Here is a 15,612-nt window from a genome sequence, read left to right as displayed (position 1 = left end):
CCCATGCCAACTGTGCATTTTGGGCATGTTTCCGTGCCCCTCTGATAACTTTGGGGTTTGGTTTCCTCCACCAGTCTCTGTTATGTTGACTTCATCGCTGTGAAACTCGAGGAGCTGACCCTTCTGTCTCACCACATTTCAAGTTTCAGAGATTCTAAAGTCTAATAATTTTAGCATGAAGGTGGCAAATTGGTGAAATCCAGCTGTCAGCTATAATTTACCATTTACTTGTCAACAAAATCTGGACAAAACCCGTGGTCACACATTACAAATTAAAAGATCTGAAATGTGGTTTGTAGATTATATTGGTTGTAATTACAGTGATCAGTCCAGCTATAAAACAGTTTTCAGATGAAACGCAGTAGCTAATGACTAACAAGTATTGAATTATTATTATTATTATTTTTAGAAAGACAGTTTACAACTTGCTGTTACTGTGAAAAACTAAAAGGAGCAGTGTGTAAGATTAAGGGGGATTTAGTGGCATCTAGCGGTGAGGATTGCAGATCGCAACCAGCCGAAACTTTTCCCAGTTAAAATTCCTTCAGTGTTCATTGTTCAGGAGGCTTTTACAGGGAGCCAAATTATCCTCAGGCGTATCCTTTTCCCCAAAACAAACAGACCAGCTGATTTAAATCAGTAGAAACACTGAATAAGAAGTTTTACTTTTCCCGACACGGTTCAGCAGGCCACAGATGGGTCACCAGTCCAACACCTGCTAATATGTGCTCACCTATTTTCTTAATTTAAGATCCAGATGTTAAAAAGGTTTTCCCTGGAATCCAAGTTACCCACAAAGGTCTCTTCCTCTCCAAAACTGTGCAGGTGATTGCTGATACAAAAATGTGAATGGTCCTGTCTAGAGCCAGTTTTTGGTTTGTCCATTCTGGGCTACTGTAGAAACATGGCAGTGCAACATGGCAACTCACTCCTTATGTAGATAATAATGGCTCATTTTAAGGTAACGGAAACATAATGATTCTTATTTTCAGGTAATTATATACAAAAGAAAACATAGTAATTGTAATATATTTCATTTATGTCAATATATCCACCTAAATCCTCCACACTGAACCTTTAATTATTAATTTAGTAGAATACTGTATGTCCAAGGAAGATGTTTTCTAAAACTAAACTAAACTAACTTAAAAAAAAATGAATGAAAGCATTTGCCCCATGCGTGACAGTTTAAATCAGGCTGAATATGAGGAAGTCACTTTTGTTTATCTAATCAAGACATAGATAGCATGACCAATATTGACTTTAACTTGCTAACTTCTGCCAATAATCAAACTTGTGATATATATATATATATATGTAAGAGGATAAGAAAAGGGCTCTGATTCTCTGCCCATTAACGAAACTCAATATCTTCAAAGTGATTTGACCAGGGGGCCCACACAGACCTTTCTCAAGTCAGTGTTCATTTTGTTGGTACAAAAGTGCAGCTAATCTGTGAAGAAAGGCCTCGTCACCTGCAGGGGTCCACCTGTTCGACCTGCAACATCTCTCCGGTTTCTCTATTCCCACTGACCTGAGACAATACGAGGCCGGGCAACTTCACCTCCTCTCACAGCTCAGGTTACACAACCACCCAGGGCAAAAGTGGACATGAAAGTGCTGTCTGTGCGGTTGGGTGAAACCAGGTAAAAGGCAGCTACACACCTTTTTGCTCACAGGGACACACACAGACCACACTCAGCAAGCAATTTAAGCAACTGATTTTTTTGTTCTTTGGATTTATCAATAGAAGATTATAGTGCCAATAGGAATTTACAGTTTATAGCTGTCTTTTCTCGATACTTTACCTCATCTGTTCCTATATTAATAAACATAAATACATTGCAAATTGGCATAGGCTATTAATGCTGTAGCATACATTACATGATCTGTATCTGTCCTGGTGGTGGGAATCACCAGAAGCCCGAGATAGTTCAGTTACGATACAATATTATTGCAATCTTAATAGTTTGGCACATCTGCTGAGTATTTCAAATACATATATTGATATTTATTATGATTTATTACCTTGTTTTAACTGAAAATTATGTCCCAGAAGGAAAACTTTGTCATCTGTTTCATCTAAGATAAAGTTTTCAGTCCGTTCATCTCACTTCAATCACATTTATTGCAGCAAAACAAATCTACTGGACTGAAAAAACAATTGATTTTGATTTTAGTCATCTACCAAAAGTATAATTTGTGTTTGCTATATTATTATTTATATGCTAAAAAAATCAGCACTTGGTGTGTGTGTGTATCGATACAATATAGCCACGCAAAATATCACAATATTATGCTGTATGTATTTTTCCCTCCACCCCTAATCTGTCCATATAAAAGCTTTTAATTTGTTTTGATTGGATCATTAAGATTACAGCGAACCATCAAGAATAATGATGCAATCAGTGTTAATCAGTGTGTAATTAATATCTTATTAGGTAAGATCATTTTCCACAGGCCATAACATTTATGATTATTGCATTGCTAATTCTACTAGGTTAATATGGAGCTTTTTACGTGTCTGATCCTGACAGTATAGTAGTGGACTTGTACTTTACATCATGTTTGTTATATACAGAGTTATCACAGTGGATTAAAAAAAATAGATCTAGGATACTGCACAGTGTGTCAAAGTGAAATGTGATAATTTAAGGATAGAGTGCAACAGGTGGAGGAATTAATAAAAATCTTACATCAATTAAAAACACTAACGGAAGAATTTGTATGTTTATTCATGTATTACATAATATATTTGACCCCTGTCTCGGTTAAGTTTTCTCTTTAAAACGGTCATATCATTTCGTCATCACCACAAATACATGACATAAAATGATCACCAATGATCAGACCAGAGGAAATAATGATGTGAACAATAGTGCTTAAAGCTAGGACTGTTCTCTGTGACTGAGACAGGACAGCATGAATGAGGGGACGTGTCTTCATCACTGAAAGAGTTATTATTGCAAGTCGAAGAGGTCATTGGACTGATTACATCAGTGAAGAGGCTTGTAATGTGTTAAGATCTGATGCATCTGTCACCAAACCCACAGCAACAGAGATGCCATTCACATATCTTACGCCAGAAACTCCCAAGTCATTTGCTGCAATTAGGAATGTGGTTAAGACCCTGACGCACCCCCCTCCCAGCCACTGCCTGCCAGCACACACACACACACACACACACACACACACACAGACACACACACACACACACACACACACACACACACACACACACACACACACACACACACACAATGCCCACATTGTGTTGTGCTCTGCTGAGGGATTGTGGCCCAGGCTGGTTCAAACTTCACACCAGCATCAAACACAGGCAGATACATTGATAAAAGTGAGCGGGTGATACAATGAAGCTGTTTTATGTTTCCTGCAGGTTTAGACGGTAACAAAGCTGACGGCTCATATCACTGCTGGTGGTGGGTGGAAATCTCAAACCCCCTAAATGACAGCTCTACAGGAACTATGAAGATGATCCTCAAGGAGATTTTGGGGAGCTGCTTTGGTAAAGAATTTCTTAAAGGGACAGTTCATACTCAAATTAAAAATACATATTTTACCTCTTACCTGTAGTGCTATATATCAGTCTAGATTGTTTTGGTGTGAGTTGCTGAGTGTTGGAGATATCGGCCGTAGAGATGTCTGCCTTCTCTAACATATAATGGAACTAGATGGCACTCGGCTTGTGGAGCTCAAAGCGCCACAAAAAAACACATTTGGACAACTCAACAGCAGTGTCTCTTTCCAGAAATCATGACCTGGTTACTCAAGATAATCCACAGACCTTGTTGTGATCAGTTTCATGTGCGAACTATTTTCTTTCTACCGAACTACACCCACCAACTGTTTCACCTAAGCCCCCAGAAACAGCACCAATTTGACATAGTGGCCAAACCATGGAATTACAACTTAGGGGTCCATCACATGACGCTATTGGGCCCAAAAAGACTTCTTTCCATAGACTTACAATGTGAAATAGACATCTATAAATCAGTGGATACATTGTTTGAGCATCACAAACCTTGTGAAATGACTGGGATTTGGTCCAATACCATTCCGAAGTCTAGAAGAGCTGCATGATTAAAGATTTTATCTCTATTAAAGTTGCCAGATAGCTAAACCTTAAGTTAGCTGGCTTGGCCGGTGGAAGTCCTTGATGTGGTTTTTTTTTTTTTTTATAAGCCCATGGGTGCAGAAGATGTGGGTAATTTTATACCCAGGAAGTCAATCTTTTTAGGCTTCACATGCCACTGAGCAACCTTCATAAGAATGAACAAGGCCAATGCTGTATCTAGTTCTCTTTATACATCCATGGTATCACAACACATACTGAAGTGTGCATCTACTCATGGACGAGATGCTTGTGCTTGTGACAGTGCGAGATGTAAACATTAATGGCATCCTCCTTAGCTGAGCTGTAATGTCAGCTCAGTGGTGCTAAGTGAGCTAGCAGTAAATGCACGCTTCCTTCCACGCCATGATACAGTTGACGAGAGTAGCTCGGTAGACAGTAAATAGTTACCTGCATGAAACCGCTCACAACAAGGCCTGTGGCTTATCTTGAGAAAGCAGGTAGTGATTTTTGGAGGACTCATTGGTGTTGATTTTTTTTAAGTGTATTTTTTTAAGCTTTGAGCACCACAAGCTGAGTGCAATCTAGTTCCATTATACTGGAGAGAAAGCAAACACCTCTACAGCCTATGTCTCCAACATTTGGCATCTTACACCAAAACAATCTAGATTAATAAATAGTACTACAGGTAAGAGGAAAAATATTTTGATTAGGGGGTGAACTTTACCTTTAAACCATGACCTGCCCCCACCAAAACTACTAAGATAAGCTTTTGACATGAAATCAGTTTTGGGATGTGACTGAAGATCTTACACATGTTTCATTAGCACAGAACCACTAAACAGTTTCTGTATTGGTTATTACTAATTTATGAACATGGCTCTCATACCAGGTGTTATTAATGACAGCATACATGAATATTTTATTCATTTTTTCTTGGATGGACAATCAACCCCCAAACTAGAATATATTGCCCATGTTCAAGTAGTCACACAGTAAAATTAGAGTCGTTATAGTGATTAAAATTCAAACTATTTTAAGGATAGTTCATCCTGTCAATGACCCACAGCAGCTTGTCTGGCTGAGTTCGAGAGGTTTATTTGTCCAGCTGACTGAAACACTTGCTGTTTATCTGCTTCCACCCAACTGAAATGGCAAAACAAACTTAATTAGCGTCCTCGGCTCTGTCATTTGTCTTCTTGCATATTCCTTGTAAAACCTATAGATACTGTAAGACAGATCATAGTCCTTTCTTGTGTAGAACAACATAAGATACTCAGTGTTAAAATGCAGATTTTATATGTGTCCTAGTTTGATTCTAATGGCATTATTATTGTGTTTTTGACTCTTTGCAGGAGGCATTTAGAAAGAAGAGGATAAAAATGGCCCATAAATTTAAAATTTGTCACATACAATATGATATACAGGTAGAAAAGTTTGAATTTTGGTAATTTTCATTTTGTCAAAAGCTGTTCTAGTGTTTTTCAGCCATTACTGACACCATTTGGAGATCAGGAAGATTATTTTTTGGCTCACAAGTATACAGAAGAGGATTAGGGCCATAAGTGAAAAATGTATTTCAGTTCCAATTTTAAAGTCAGAATTTGCGGATTTTTGCCTTTAAATTTAGAACCTAAATATATTTTTCATATGGGGCCCTAATCCTCTTCTGTATACTTCTGAGCCAAAAATAACTAGATAAATAAATGAATAAATAAATTAAATGAATTTCACATTTGAACTATCAACAGCATACATGAGGAGTATTTTTAATAAAATATATGTCAAACAATATGAGTGTAGACCACTATCAATGGTCAAAGTGCAAAATTGGAACTTGTTATATGTCTTTAATTCATTTATATAGGCTAAGGATTTACATATAGATAAAAACCAGGCCTACATATCACTGGAACTTTTTGGCATGTAAAAACAGCCTATTTAAAATCAGTATGAAAAAAAACTGTCCCTTTACTCTACCAGGCGGCTCCCTCTCAGCACTACTGTTCGCCCTGGTGACCAGAGGGGGCGCTGTGGAGCACAGAACCCAGCGGGAGAACCACCAGCAGCGGCAGCCTTCAGTCAAACGGCACCGGGCAGAGCTGAGAGGAGCTGCGGGGTCAGCGGCTCTTAACTTTGGACTACTGGACACATCTGGCTCGCGCTGCCATGCTGCTGCCGCTGCTGCAGGGAGGACCCGCTGCTGTTTATGTTGCACTTTTATTTTACTTTCTGGAGCCAGCTGTGGTGGTCGCCTTCAACCTTGACACCAGTCATGTTATCAGGAAAGACGGAGAGCCGGGGAGTTTGTTCGGGTTCTCTCTCGCCATGCACCGGCAGCTCAACCCGGATAAACGCATGTGAGTGATGGCTTTAAGTGTTCATCTCTGCTGCTCTGTGATTGTTGTTTAAAAGTGCACCTGTCAGGGCAGGTTCAATTAACTACTGACAGAAGTCAATCTTAACTTTTAAAGATCATTAATTTCTTTCTGTGTGGGCAGCAAACACCTTTTTAACTATGTATTCTGCCTTTACAAGACCAACAAACTGATTTCCATCCACTGCTTGTGATGTCAGGCATTGCTGCAACATATAAAAGTTACTGTAGGACACATGTACCAAAGCCCACAGTGTTTCTTGTAGTGTTTTTGTTCTGACTGTCAATAGGAGTCTCCCTGTGGTGCTTTGAATATAAAATGGTAAGAAGCCTAAGGACAACAAGTGAATACACAATGGTATAACTGTAATGCAAATGTGCCTGTAAGGTCAAACTGAAGCTGCTCAGAGGAGAGGTGTAATGCTTCAACTGTTGGTCGATCAGTCAGATAATCGATTAATCACAAACATATTCTGTGGATATCTTGTGAGGATTTGCTGCTTTACTTTTGGTAACAGTGTAAATTGAACATCTTTGAACTGCTGATGAGACTAATTTGAACCTTGGGCTCATAATTTTCTATTTGACTATCTAAAAAAAGACAGATAGTTGATATTAACACTTTAAGCACAAGTAGAACATCCATTTTTTCCTGCTAATATCAGTAATTTACTAATAAATGGTGTTTTGTGGGGTGCTCTGTAAGACCGTTAAAGAGCACAGACTAAGCAGGTGTATTTCCACACAACAGTTTTACCTGTACAGTTTGATTTATGAACAGTAATGAGGAGGGATGACTTTTGTGAGTGTGAACAGCAAGTTAACTAATGCCTCCTGTTCTCAGCTGTTGCACATTTAGCCCAAATGAACCAGGTCAGAAAGGTTTGCAGCTTGTGCCAAAATAAGAGTAAACACAAAACTGCAGCATTTCAAGGAATCCTGGTTATGCTAACATGTGAACACTACAGTAAAGAATGTCCTTTGGCCAGCCCTGAGGGGGCAGAAAACACACCAGTGTAAGTGAGCCTGGTTTAACTGCCACACAAAGTGTAACAGGGGTAAACTGAGAGGAGGGGGTGGCATGTCAAAGCCTGCGACCAGCGTTAGACTGCATGCAGAATCTACTGTGTTATCCCCTGGTTAGCAGGCGCAGGAACCTGCAGCAGCATGTGGAGGCTACAGAGCCATGGATAACACACCCTGATAACAGATTTCCCAAAGATCACATAGATTAGGCTTAACTTGTGGAATTTTATCTAAGTAGTGTTTTGACTATTGTGTAAAAGCAGCTAGTGGTGCAGTGAAGGTACCAGTCATGCAAAGCTGTCTTAAAAATGCAGGTTTTTTTGTGCACAAAAAAGCTTGCATCTCAAAAAGAGGCACTTTAACATATGTCAGAGCTGACGAGTGTAAAGAGATTGAAAGCCGTATTTGTTGGGCAAACAGAGGGTCGAAATGTGACACTGGCCTGATAGTTGATTTTCAGCCAGTAAAAGTAAGAGGGGAGTGAAGATTCACCGTCCTTACAAGCTGATCTGTGAGGAAGCTGCCCCAGTTTTAGCAAACATATCACACTAAAATCTGCCCATGTGTGCAAAAGCTGCCTCTCAAGAACAGAGGCAATCAGCATGATTGCATAGGGTTGTTATATCCGGCATTTTCTTAACTTAGGCTTAAGATTTAAAAGTGATTAAAAGTGCCATTGATTATTTGATTGAAAGAAATGTGTGACAATTTTGACGATAGTTTTTCTAGGAAAATGCTAAAAAAATTCTGACCTTTCAAACATGAAGATTTACTGTTTTTTTTTTGGTCTAGATGATAGTGAACTGAATATTCTTTAGTTTTGAACTTTTGTTTGGACAAAACAAGAAATATTTAGGAGTCACCTTGGGCTCAGGGAAATTTAAATTAGCATCCTTTAACTATATGACATTTTAAAGGCTTAACAACCATAGCTTAATCTAACAATGATTTTTGTTATCCAATAAATTGTTGAATTGAAAAATACTGAAAAAAGACTGTAACAAAGCCCAAGGTGATACTATCAAATGTTACAAGCTGACCAACAGTCCCAAACTGAGACATATTCAGTTTATGATCACACTAGACAACAAAAAGTGACAAATCGTCATGATTTGTACACTTGTATTAGAGAATGTTTGGCATTTTTGATTAAAAAGTGGCTCAAACTATTAATCAAAAATAGTTTCCTATTTATCTCCTGTTTCTGACAACTAATTGCTTAAGTTAACATGGTTACATTGGTATTTTCCAAACTGGACCTTATTTTAGCATGTTTTTGAGTCTAAGTGACTGATGGGAAAAACAATTTCTTAAATTGGTCCAGTACTGAGAGAGAAACGGCTTGCAGTGTAACCACTTGGGGCATATGCACCCTCAATGTATGTCCACTAAAAGTGCTTTTTCGTGAAAGCATCCTTACAGAGATAGACCTTTTTGTTAAAGAGTGAGATCCCAAAAAATCATTATCACCATACCCACCAGACTCTATAATGTTGCTATAATCTGTCACTGGCACAAACATTCACTTTCAGTAGAAGTACAGTGAGAACATATAGTGCTCCAGGGGTGACGTTTTTCTGTAGGATGTCATGGAAGTCAGCATCCCCCTGGTTCCCTCATCAAAAATTATATTTGTACATTTAGTTCAGCAAGAAAATCTTCACAAATGACCACCACTTTTATGATTCCTTAAAAGCTAACATCAGGTTATATACAGACTACACCACGGTTGCATGACTTAACATCACCACCATGAGACTGTAAAGCCATGTTCGGTGTGATGACCCTCTGTATTCTAATTTAGCCACTTGTTAGCAACTGTCTAAAGACACATAAAAGCTTCAGAATTCAGAAGTGGGGTATTTACTGACATATTTTATGTCACAGAGCAAAACGTGAAAATCTCTTAAGCTTGTGCTGATGACAGACCTCATTTTCAGGCATCAAACCAAAAGCACATTAAAAAAAACCCTTGACTTGGAGACAAGGGAACCAGGAGTGCTAAAATGCTAACTCATCTCTGGGTTTTTTGAGGACACATTATTGGGGCACTATATTGCAGCCTGTTTTGCGGCTGTGGCTGTAATAGTCTTGTTCAATACTGGACCAATTTCAAAAGCTGTTGTTCCAACAAGTCACTTAGACACAAAAACATGGGAAACTAGGGGCCAGGTTGAAAAAGAAAGTAACTTTTTAACAACAAAATCTATAGATGATAAAGTTAATCGTTCAGTTGAAACCCTAGTTAGTGATTGTCTGCATGGTTTCCCTCTAACATCCTGGTTGAAACCACATTGGGTCGACGTAGTATAGAAACGTTGCACGTGAATGTAACTGACAGCAGCTTTCCCTCCATGCTCGGCCATGATCTCAGCTCCAAATCCTCATGTGACCCTGAGTTTTTCAGTCAGGCGGGTCAAGTGAAATCTCAGTAGAGCACACAAAAGTAGGTAATGAACAGCCCTGCTTAACTTAAAGCTGTGAAGCACATTGAAGCCAACAATGTGTCACGCACTCTAACTGCATCTGTCTCTTTTGTTCTTAAATGAACATGTTTCTGATGATCACTAGCAGCTGTAAAACTCTCTTGGCTGTCACTACATACATTAATGTGACCGTAATAGGTCATGTGTGAAAAGCGGAGCACCGAACTTCCTAAAAACTGAGTATGTTTGCAACACGTGTGACCAGATAAATTGAATTCTTGTAATGTCAAACCCCAACTGGCCTTTCATCCTTTTAAAGCTAAAAGCCAAATCTTCCCCACTTTGCTGCAATTAAAACAAAAAATTAAAGTGATTTGTTAGTCATATTGTTTACAACCATTTATGAAACTATCCCCATGTTTCTCCTCTAATGGGTTCACTGAAAGCACAACTTTGCTTCCTATAGTGTTACGGGTGTTATTACGCCTTCCATCTCACATTGGTTTTATGATGAGCGGAAGAAACAAGGAGATGCAACATGAGATTGAATATAATGTGGCATCTTGCAAAGAGGCGACTGGATGCCTCTTTCATGAATAATGTGTTGGTTAATGACGTGGACATAACATCCTCTGAATGAAACCAGAGAAAAAGGACATTTGACTGGACATGCGGGGCCATCTGTGCATATGTAACCTGATAGATTAAATGCATGAGCGAGTCATCAGTCGAGACATTCCAGTTAAACTTCACACTGAAGTTTGAAAGAGATTGCGCAGCTTAGAAAAGGGTTAATGATCACGTTTAAAATGGATGACTTATTATTTCTTTTAAATTTTATCCTTTACTTGAAGTTGATCTGTATCTGTAGTGAATATTCATGATTTCTTTTGTGATGTGTACCCAGCCAATCACAGGTCAGCACCAATCAAAGTGTGTGTGTATGTGAGTGTGTGTGTGTAAATTGAAACAGTTAGAACAGCTGCGAGAGTTCTTGTGGTTTTGAGTGCACAGCTGTGAGAGCGCTGGACCACATCTGTTAACAAAGACCAGTGAGATCACTGTGTAAACCCATACCAGTCCCTGTGTGTTCCCATTTACACTGCACTGAAAGACACCCTGCATGATGGGACATTTCTAGCAGTTGCAGTGTGCCTTGACTGTAAAGAATATGGCCTGCAGCTTTAGTTGCATCCCGCTCTTGTCATGACAGCTCGATCTTCCAAGTACGATTTTTCTGACGTTAATCTGTAGCCACATCCTATGAGTCTCTATTAGGATCTCAAGCAAACACTGCATCAATTTCTGCTGCAGAAAGCAAGATAAAACACTGGAATTCTATTTTCCAAATAGTGTCTGGTAGACGGTCGTGTTGCATGTAAATGTCAATGTTACCCCTCAGTTACGTGCTAAATTCTACAACTGTTACTTTCCAGAGGAGCTGTGCTTTTAAGTTGAAGGTGTTTTCCCTCACCTGTGAAATTTAAATAGGGCTGCAACTAACAATTGACCATTGGCTAAGTCCTGCCCCTCTTAGTTACTGCTGCCAAACCTGTCATACCAAATTGTGTTTTTAATGGTAGTACACAGAAAGCGCTACGATATGCATTCAAGAGCGACATTCACAATAAAGTTTGTTGATGGAGTGTTTTGAATGAAGAGCAAGAGGAAAAAGTTGGTCCCAATGCAAGCGTCATGCACCTACATCTTGACAACTGACTTTAAAGTACAAACATAGAGGAACAACAATGCTCTTGCTCAGCAGGGTCTGTCAATATCTTGTTTATTTTGAGTTTAAATAGGGCTGGGTGATATGGAGAAAATCAAATATCACGATATTTTTGACCAAAAATCAAGATATAGATATTGCAACAATACTGTAGGGTTGACTACTGATGCTTTCACAAAATACTACACACTGAGATTTTTGCTAAATAACAATCAGTTATGTAACATAACACAATATCCAGTATCTAAGATGATATCTAGTCTCATACCAAGATATAATATCAATATATTTCCCAGCCTTATGTTTAGTTCTGACTCTTTATAGTGTTCATCATATAATATATGTTTAAGCCCATTGCTAGCAAAACAGAATTATCACGCTTTTTTTATTTGTTTAAACAAAGTGTCCTCATACAATAGTTCGTGTGATATCCTACAAATTAGCATGAAGTTACATCCTTAATGTAAAGTTCTGTAATGGATGTAAAGTTACTGTTGTTAGGTTTAGGTAAAGGAATGTGCTTAGGATATACCTTAAAAAGTTCACTCAAAGTTCTGAACACTGGTCTCCTCGGGGAAACTCCAGGGGTCAAGTCCTGTGTTTTGTGACCCATCCACCTCCCCAACCTGCCTCCTAACTGAACCGCTTCCCCCTTTATTCCTCTCAGTGTATTGGTCAAGTGATCGCAGCCTGACAAAATACGTTGGTTATGCAGGAATAACAGGCTCATCATTACATGGGCTATATAAGGATTTTAGTGCAATACTTTTTGTAGGAAAACGTATGAACACTGCTTGAGTACATTCCAGTTTAACACGAAAACAGCCTCAAATACCAGTAAAGTAAGGTAATTAGAATTTCATATTCCATCTTTGTTTGCTAATGTGCTGAGCTAGCTAACTTTAGTCAGTGTCTTACTTTGGAGCAAAACAAGGAGGACTCAGCCGTGAGTGAGATCGTACACACTGTTTAATTCATATCCGACATCTCTCCTCTTGTGTTTTGGCCTCGGAAAAACGAAAAATACAACACCTGCTCTAATATTCAGGGATGCTGTGGGACTTGCAGCCTCCATATGCATAACATACAATCATCACATCAATGTGTCCAATGTTCTGCAGATTATGTAGCACTAAACTGCTGTAGGTCAGAAGCTGAAGCTAACTTTGTAAAGGCTCTTGTTTGTCATTCACTGCTTTGTTTGAGTTTGCTGTTTGGTCCTCAGTCTGACATCAGACCTCCTCAGGAGAGTCCTTGTTAAACAAATGAAGAGCCACGGGGCCGTCCCACAGATCAATGTGTTACTGCAGAGTCACAGGGAGGAGAAAAGGGTGGAGAGGATTTCCTCTCCGTCCTTTGAGAAAATTCCTATACAGAGAGTAGGCAGGTCAGCTCACACATGGTAGAGCAGCTCACCATTGTGACATGTGTGATTGTGATCACATTAAAGACAATTTCATATAAAAGATGAAAAGTCTTATTTGAGTAGTTTTGGCAATCATATAAATTAAACTCTTATGTGTGAAAATCTTACGTAGCCTTATCTGTCAGTTTCTTTTTCTGGGTTGAAAAATTGATTTGGGCTGAAGTAACAGATGGATCCATTAGTCTGATGACATTTTCAGGGTTAAAGTAGAAGTTTTTGGAGATGGCAAAACAGTTTAAAGTCTTTTCGCACAAGTCTAAATAAAGCCCAAGTCTCAATTCTTCATAAGTACGCTGCGAGTCAGTTCAAGTCTTTCTATGCTCTCTGGGTGCTCACCATAAATGTCATATTTCAGAACTGTGTGTTGATAGTTTAGATATAGTTGAGTCGTAAAATAGCCATGACACCAAGTCTCTTAATTCATGTGAAATATAATAATATTTATGATGTGCAGCTATGCAAGTTCTGTCTGCCATTGTCTTATTTATTTAAAACAACAGCTCCTACAGCTGAAGGCAAGATAAGACTTTTAATGTCACTCTGAATTTAAGTTAAGACCATTTTACAATAACCCAAAGAAAAAGAACATGAACACCAAGCCTCATATACATTGCTTTCCATCGGCTTCCACCATGCTACAAAATCTCTTTCTTTTTTTTTTAGATATTTTTTTGGGGCTTTTTAGCCTTTAATGTATAGGACAGACAAGTGTGAAGGGGGGAGAGAGAGAGGGAGTGACACACAGCAAAGGGCCACAGGTCGGAGTAGAACCCGGGCCGCTGCGGCAACAGCCTTGTTTCACTAGCAAGCAGTGAAACCTGCAGCAGCACCCAAAGAGACTGCTGGTCAATCAACTATAAAGGAGACTCTATAAACCCATAGACTGCATAAAATAATGGATGTGAAGTTAATGAATTCAATGCCTTTTAGGACTTTCAGGATCTGCGGGAACCCTTAACAAGTCAGCTAACCCAGCTGAAAAAATTAAAAAGTCGTACGGAGATGGAGATAAACCTGCTAAATTAGCTACAGCTGATAAATCTGCCGCCAAGACTTTTCAGCTGACAAAATGGCAGCAGCCAGCTAGAAATGGGACGCCTACTTTTGCTTGTTTCTGTCTGAAATGAAAGACTGAGAAATTTGGGTGATAAACATATCCCCATTATCACTGTAAACTGTGCATGTGCCGTTCAAGAACAGAAGGTTTGACACGTAGCAACTGTTTCTATATCAGCAATCAGTGAACAGTCTATTATCTGACAACATGTAAGAATTCAAAGGTTAACTACAAGATTATGAACTAAGTTGTGAACAAAAACAGAAATATAGTCTCATATAGGATGATTTTATCACCAAGATTAGAGAACCTTCATTACTTTAGGGTAATTTCCTTCTTTGATTTCTCAGTATGACTTTCCTGTGCAGAATGAGCTCAGACTTCCACTGACAGGAAGTCTGACCACTTTTGGTTTTCTCTTTCCATCTCGCAATTGTGCAACATACTGTAGTCCTGCAGTTTGCAAGATTCTGACTGTGTGTAAAAGGTTACAAATGCTATCAGCAGGTAGTCAACATACTTCAAAGGTGTAGAGATTTGCCCACGCAATGCATATTTGTAAAGGTTACAAAACTGTTGGTACATGTCCTAATTATATTCTGTTTCATTTCTTTGATTTGTCTGTGTCTAGTGCAAGTTCATAAATAACAATTTAACCAAAAAGTTGATAGATCTAATTCATCAGATAAGTGTCTCTGGTGATATCATCCAAGTGGCTGCTGTTGCCCTTGAAACACATTGTCTCTATGCTCGTTGAGGCTCTGTGAGAATTAGGGTTTTGTGGAGATGCTGTGGTCATTGAACTATGACTGGACTGAACATGCTCCAAATTGTCTGCCTCACCGCCCTCTGCAGAATGACAGCACAATAGTCCACTGTTATGCTCTGAAGTTTTGCTTCTTATCACAAAATACAACAGCTCTTTGTGTACAACCACATTTCCCACAGGCTGAACCTGTGAAATCATCCTTCTTGTGAAATATGCAGCATGTGCACTGACCAAAGATGCAGAGGAACAGCTTTATGTGTTTCATGTTAATATTTGTGATTATTTAGTAGTCCTACCAGAGGGGACAGAGCCTTTACAGTCAGCATGGGTTTTCTCTGGGTACTCAGGCTTTCTCCCAAAGACATAATATTATACAGGGGCAGAGTGAGGGGTGAGTGCTACCCCGTGGCTGGTTGCAGAAAGCACCTTAAGTTTGTTCCTTAAGTATGACACTTAAGGTTTTGTTTTTCCTTAGCTGAGGGAAGACGTTAAGGCATTTACTCCACTGAAAGAGATTGTACAGCAGTAATATTCTACTGTTTCCATGGAGACCATGTGTTTTCTTGCGCTTGCACTTGTGATAGCACCACTGTTATTGCTACCTCGTCCTTCTCTTGCTGTGACAGGAACTTCACCACGATGTTCAGCAGACGTGTGAGGGCATTTGAAACCCAGCACAGTTGACTTGTGTACATGAAATGCTTCGCCA

At 39.1% G+C, this 15,612-nt stretch overlaps 1 protein-coding gene across 2 annotated transcripts in view; it reads left to right on the top strand.

The window, feature by feature from the left end:
- The first annotated feature begins 6,170 nt into the window (after positions 1 to 6,170).
- The window catches only part of itga6a (integrin, alpha 6a), a 28,127-nt gene continuing 18,685 nt past the window's right edge, over positions 6,171 to 15,612 (top strand). For both annotated transcript variants that reach the window (XM_050049151.1, XM_050049152.1), the window contains exon 1: positions 6,171 to 6,453. In XM_050049151.1, the coding sequence (XP_049905108.1) occupies positions 6,263 to 6,453 (191 nt within the window). In that variant the 5' untranslated portion in view covers positions 6,171 to 6,262. The remainder of the gene's footprint in view (positions 6,454 to 15,612) is intronic.

Source organism: Epinephelus moara, chromosome 7 (genome assembly GCF_006386435.1).
Source record: "Epinephelus moara isolate mb chromosome 7, YSFRI_EMoa_1.0, whole genome shotgun sequence".
Classification (NCBI taxonomy): domain Eukaryota; kingdom Metazoa; phylum Chordata; class Actinopteri; order Perciformes; family Serranidae; genus Epinephelus; species Epinephelus moara.
This window is presented reverse-complemented; position numbering and strand designations above follow the sequence as displayed.